Genomic DNA, 6,647 nt, shown 5'->3' on the forward strand with positions numbered 1-6,647 from the left:
AAGTGGCTACTCCTCAAAGCTGCTTTTTGGATAAATGTCCATATGCAAACCTTTTATCTTAATATAATATTTGCAGCTTCTTTTGTTTTATTTTTGGATAAGTGTCCATATGTAAACCTTTTATCTTAATATAATATTTGCAGCTTCTTTTGTTTTATGACAAACCATGTTTTCTGAGAGCACCAAGCGAGATATTTCTTAGGACGGATGACGTTACAAGGGAGGTGAAAATGCGGCACTGCTTACGATGTCGACTACGGACCGTGGCCGTCCTGGGCCATGACATAACATTACTTATTAGCAGTTATTAAGATGATCATCGGGATTCGGGATTCGAGGGACGTAGCCCCGGCCCCCGCCCCCGCCCCCATTGCAGCTGTGTGATCTGATGATCGAATTTATCCCCTTTATGCTTTCGGGTGAAGTTGGTCTGACAGAGAAGAACAGAAGAGGCGGTGACATTGGACAACAGGGCAGAAGAACAGGGGAAGGAAGCCAAAGAAAAGCATCTGACACACAACAGACAAATAGAAAATCTTCAGTTCGGTAAGCCTTGGCTTTTCTCTCTAGTCTCTAGTATCTACCTGTGTGTCTCTCATTCACGTTAGATCTACGTACAGAAATCAATGCCTTTCCATTAAAGCAAGCGATATCATTTGGATGCATTCTCGTCATTTCTTACAGGGGCTGTCGTCCCGAGTGGTGAAAGCTTTTAGGGTTTCCCAGAGCAGGAACCTGCTTCTGTTACCCTATCCCTCGCAAGGTTTCTTCGAGGAGGTGGCTTGCCGGGCATTAGGCCTGTAAGAAGCTCTTTTGTGCTGTGCAGTTTAAAGTGATCTTCGGCATGGCAGACTCATCTACCTTGCCCATGGAGCACGGTGATGCAGTGAGCCTGACCATGATGGATCTTAATCTGGTCTCACTTATTGTGTCTTATCTCAGTAGCTCAACTGACCGCCTGTCCGCTTCTCTGGTGTGCGGAATGTGGAATGAGGCTGTTGTTTCAAGTTCCAAAGGCATCACCATTCGCTCCTGTTACCTCTTACATCGACTGGCCCAAAGGTTTGCACATGTGCAGTCATTGGATTTGGGATCATGCTGTGATGAGCTGCAGAGCAAGGAATTATCTTTGGCAGCAACATTGTTCCCGAATCTTGAAACCCTTCTCATTGGTCATCCAGACAATCCCCAAGAGGCAATTCTCGATGAGGGATTTTTCTCCTTTGCACGTTGTTGCCCTGATCTGCAGCACATCTCACTAAGTTGCCTTCCTAATCTTTCAAACGCAGCCATCTCCTGCCTTGCACTGAGCTGTCGCCTACGCTTTCTTTCTCTTGAAGACTGCCCGAGCCTTACTGACCAGGCTCTTACAGCCATTGCAAAGTGCAGGACTTTGGAAGAGCTTACTCTTAAGGGCAAGTTCAACTTCAGTGCTCAGGGACTTGCTGTGGTTGGAGAGCATTGCAAAAGCTTGAGGAGGATTCATCTCGCATTCCGGTCTGTTGAGGTAGGATTTGTCCTAAAGGCCATAGCAAGGCGATGCAAACAGATACAGGAAATAACTTTGAAGGTCGGGGGTGTGGACCTGGAGGACCTCACGCAATGCACATCTTTGACCTGCCTCCGAGTGGAAACAGTCCAATGGCTGTCACTGGATGGAGCGGTCACGAAGGTGGCTGCAGCCAATAAAAACCTCAAAGAGCTGGTAATTATCAGCAGCTACTCACCTTTAAGTGACCCAGTTGTAGTTGCAGTGGTTCAGAGCTGTCCTATGCTAGAGAAGCTCCATATTCATGCCTCTAGGCTGTCTGGAGCTGCAATTCTCTGCTTAATGGATTGCAAGACATTGAAGTCTCTGGCACTCGATTACTTCAAAAGCTCAGGACAGGGTTTGGCTGAGGTGGGTCTCTGCGCATTTGATTTAAAAGAACTGTCTTTAAGGTCTGGAAAGGGAATTCGAGATGTTGAGCTTCAGACATTGGTACAGAATAACAGGAAGCTTGAGTCTTTGGACCTGAAATGCTGCAGTGGATTGTCACCTGTGGGGTTCTCTGCCATTTCTCACTGTAGCAATTTAAAGTCTTTGAACTTGAGTTTTACTAATGTTGATGACATTAGCCTGATGGCAATAGCAGATGGCATCAAAGGTCTGAAGCAGCTCAGCTTGGGAAAATGTGAATCAATCTCCAATATTGGAGTTGTTGCCCGGTTCACTGCCTTGGAATCTCTCAATTTAGATCAGTGTCCCTTTGTAACTGATGAAGGACTTGATCTTGTGGCCTCTGGGTGCAGTCAGCTGGCGCATCTCAGCTTAGCATCTACCTCCATAACAGATGTGGGTTTGCATTACCTTACCAACTGCACTCAGCTAAGAAGCTTGATTATCCCATACTGTAGACATGTGGAAGGGCCAGGGCTGATCGAGATTGTCAAGACTTGTGCCTGGTTTCGGTATGTTGTCGTGAGTTATCGATTGCAAGGTTCAAAAGCATTTGAAGAGTTGAAGAAGCACTGGTGCACAGTGCGCTTAGAAACTGACAACCTGGCTCTGGTGCCCTTTGGATTTAACCTGCTGATGTAATCTACCAGTTGCAGGAATGCAATGAAACAGGCAACAGGGGACAAATTTATTGATCTGATGAACACACCATCCCGTGAGAAATTGCCCATTATTCATGTGTTGTATGTTTTGCTGACTGGAAATTAAAGTAATGGTTCAAGTGGAATGGGCATTTTTACAACCCATGTGAAGGTACTTGGGGCACAAGTGTCCTTAGGGTCCTGGTTATTGTGTTGGTGTTGGTGGATTGTGTTTTTGCTATATTTGACTTTGACATTTTGCTATTTGAGGGACTTCGGTTTTTAATTTCATTGTTGGTGTGTGCTTTTTTCTTTCTTTTGTGATGATGATGCATATGGACTGTTCCGTTCACTGAGAATGAGAATTCCAGGTTCATAAATCTCTGGAATTTCTCATTCTCAGTGAAGGGAACAGTCTGAAATTTTTTGCTTTCAGTCAACCGCAACATAGTTAAATATCCATGCTCACATATGTTAGTCTTTAGATTGTATTAGTCTTTTGATGCCTGTTTTGTAGTTTTTTTGTGGTTCTTTCCCGTTTGTTTGGGGGGATGGCTGTGGTTTGGTGTATGGTGCGGACCTCTTGCAGAGGTGGGCTGTCATTCTGGTGGCCTGTCTGTGTTACAAGCATCAAATTATATTTCAGGCTTTGACTATGGACACTTCATATGGGATTAAAACAGTGTGATGCAGATGAAATTCCTTTGAATATGTACACTGATTTGGATTCATGTGCAAGTACTGCTTGAAATCCACTTGAGCTTCAGGTCAAACCAATGCAACACCACGAATCTGTGATTTGGATTAAAACGGTGTGATGCAGATGAAACCCCTTCGAATATGTACACTGATTTGGATTCATGTGCAAGTAGTGCTTGAAATCCACTTGAGCTTCAGGGTCAAACCAATACAACACCACGAAAATTGTTGGGGAATCGAATACACAGAGTTGGCCTATGAGCTAGACAACTTTTTTGGTGTTAAGTCTGATGCACCCAAATGATCTTCATGAAAGGTCCTACATTTCATGGAGATTGCTAGCTTGTACTCCATGCATCAAGTATTTTTTCTCTGGCCATTGCCATGTGGAGATTCTCTCGCTCTGTGTGCAAGCAACTCCTACCATGGGACTCCTAGGCAAGAAGCAATTTTAGGTGGCTCTTCTTAGGTTTGGATGGGTTGTCGAAGATGGATGCAAACATGGTATGTGGCTATCAAATTGGCCTGAGATTGAGAATGTCATTTGTAAACTTTTGAGTGCACAAGCAAAAACCATCCTTGCTACGTATGTGTGAGAGGAGCTTAACATATGCGAAATGAGTTGTTAATTTGTGATAACCTCATATTCACATTAAATAGGGTCGTCAACTTTTTCCTTCGTAATCTTGGCAATGTTATGAAGAGTCTCCCAGCCAAAGTTTGACAAGTGGTTTTGTAGCATGTTTGATCTAAGAGGCATCTGTGAGGCTGTGTAGATAGTTGTTGTTACATAGGCTTTTACTTTCCTTTTTTGGGGATCCTAATCGAGGAGAGAGGGTTTTTGAATGGCATGGTGAGGTTCAACAATGACTTGGTACATAATCCCCTCTTGCTTGCAATTATTCTTTCGAAGGAAATCCCTTTTGTATCAGCGTCAAGTATGGACTGATATTCCTTTGGATTTGATGGATGGGAAGGTTGCAATATTGATCAATGTGTTGGGGATGTTATTGCATGTTCCTTCACTAGCTTGAGGCTTGTTTTGAGTTGATAGGTCTTACATCCTTTGTGACAAAAGGGAACCCTTGAAGATTGTGAGTGATTGGCTTAGACATGGTTGCAAATGTGAGGTTTCTCAACCCTTGATGCTTCTTACATATGTAGAGTATCAAGTAATCTATAGCTTTGGAGTGTTTGCAAGTTGTGACCAATGCAAAGAAACATGCAAACAAATAGACGACAATAACTCGTAAAGCATATCTTGAAAAAATGAGTAGTCATTATGAGTATAGTTTGGCCAAGAATCTAGGAAGCAAAGTCATCGAGAATATGAGATATCTTTGGTAATGAGAGCTTAGAAGATGCATGCTAGAAGTAGAAAGTATTGCTTAACAACCTTGTATGACAATCGTGATTGGAAACGAACATAAATGGAACATTCCTTGACAATGCTCAATTACATAGCTAAGAGAAGATATCCCGATAATCTAAAATGTCGATCAATGTGAAAAGTTACAAGAGTAAAGTAGCTCAAGTCTCTCTAAGAAAAACATACTTAAGTCTCTACAAAAAACCACTAGTCGAATCAAGCAAAAGTGCCCTTTACTATCAATGTTGATCTAAGGTGGCATCTACCCTTAATGTTGATCTTATAACCAAGGTATCATTGTTGTGAAGTACAATGTACGATACATAGAAACAATGCCATAAAAAATGTAGGAGCGGTAGACTTTCAAAATACGAGCATTATTGTAACTGTTATAAGCACAAAATATATGAGTTTGTCTAAAATGCCTTAATGTTGTTCAAGTCACCTTGAGAGAACAAAAAGAATTCTTGTTAGATCTTCATAGCAAATATGTTCCACATCATCCTTAAAAAAATTAGATTGCCAAAGGGCACATTCGAGTTGGTAGATTGAAAATCATAAAAAGAAAATAGCCCACAGAATTCTAAATATACAAGTGCAAAGGGTCATTTTCAACCATAAGCATGCGCAAAGAGCTAAGGTTTGTATTTATAAGAGAGGTCTTATTACAAGGATTGACTCACATGAGGTTTGTTTTATGTGACTATATTGATATGTTTCGATGCATTGTGCTGCCAATGAAATAATTCATGGCTATCTTTATGTTGGAGCTTGCAAGGACATGATGTATGTGTGAGGTGATACAAAAATATAAGATCATTTTCCAAGGCAACCTTTACACATTCATTTATCTTTAACTTGTCTTCATCGCATATCTTAGTATAATAGGGATTCTTTTAGACTTGGTTCCACATCTTGTGATTATGAATGATACATGAGTCATCCATTGACTCCCATGAACTAGTGCTTCACAAGCACGATCTTCATTATGTAGATGCTTAATACAAGGGTGAAAAACTAGTGATAATATTAGGGTAGGTTACACATTAAATTGTCTAAATAATTTTTCTCTTCTTAAGTCTCCTACCGCTGTCAAAGGGGTTTTAGTTGAACGGTCATATCTATCGAGGATCGGAGAGAGAAGGAAGTAGAGAATAGGAGATAGAAGAGAAGAAAAATAATAGATAAGAGGTATACAAGATAAAGACAACTCAATGAATTAAAGCACTATGTATTGATAGAACGTGAGATGATAAATAAAATCCTTGTCTGGGACTACTCGGAAGCAATCTCCAAGCATTAGATCTCTTAGAGCTCCTTGGTGGACCAAAAACGTGCACCAAACATTAGCTTCTTCTTTACTACTCAGACTGCAAATCTTTGGTTCTATTGGCTTCAAAAGGGAGGTAAAACCACATGACACCTACTCAAGATTCTCCCAGATCGCTTCTCCTTCTTTCTCCTAGTTCGAAGTGTTGTTTGTTGTCTAAAATTTGCGATCGCACACCATGCAAATTTAAAAGCCCCTCTTTTTGCACGAGATCTCCCAAAATTGATTGAAAAGCCACTTGCTTTTTGCATGTCACCCTATTCTAGAAGTTTTTTATACATTTTTAGGATATTTACAAGAAATAGTACCCAAAGTATTAAAAGTAGACTAAACTAGTCCAAAAATCTAGTATTTTGGAACTATCCATACTATGGACACTAACACTAATTACTAATATAAGATTGATTCTCTAGATTAATAAGAAAGTTGGATGATGATGCACTCTAGGGTTTTTCACACTGTGTTCGTGTAGAGGCATGACACCACGACGATGAGTGAAATTTATCCATAAATTCAAGGTGTAATGGAGGTTGACAATGGAAAGTAAGCATACGCAATAGATAGCTTATCTAAGCATGCTTGTACAAATAGAAGTTAGCAGTCACCAAGCGCTAATCTTACATATACATATCATTCTACAAGAGAAAACAAGATCAAATTAGTGACATT

At 40.9% G+C, this 6,647-nt stretch overlaps 1 protein-coding gene across 1 annotated transcript; it reads left to right on the top strand.

The window, feature by feature from the left end:
• The first annotated feature begins 241 nt into the window (after positions 1 to 241).
• LOC148010258 (transport inhibitor response 1-like protein Os04g0395600) lies at positions 242 to 3,848 on the top strand. Its single transcript, XM_087673022.1, has 2 exons — positions 242 to 546; positions 685 to 3,848. Exon 2 carries the CDS (start codon positions 845 to 847, stop codon positions 2,579 to 2,581), a length of 1,737 nt encoding a protein of 578 aa, XP_087529148.1. The 5' UTR covers positions 242 to 546; positions 685 to 844; the 3' UTR covers positions 2,582 to 3,848.
• Positions 3,849 to 6,647: the final 2,799 nt, after the last annotated feature.

The sequence above is a fragment of the Lygodium microphyllum genome, chromosome 30, assembly GCF_053477565.2.
Source record: "Lygodium microphyllum isolate KBCC chromosome 30, Lygodium_microphyllum_v1.1.10, whole genome shotgun sequence".
NCBI lineage: Eukaryota > Viridiplantae > Streptophyta > Polypodiopsida > Schizaeales > Lygodiaceae > Lygodium > Lygodium microphyllum.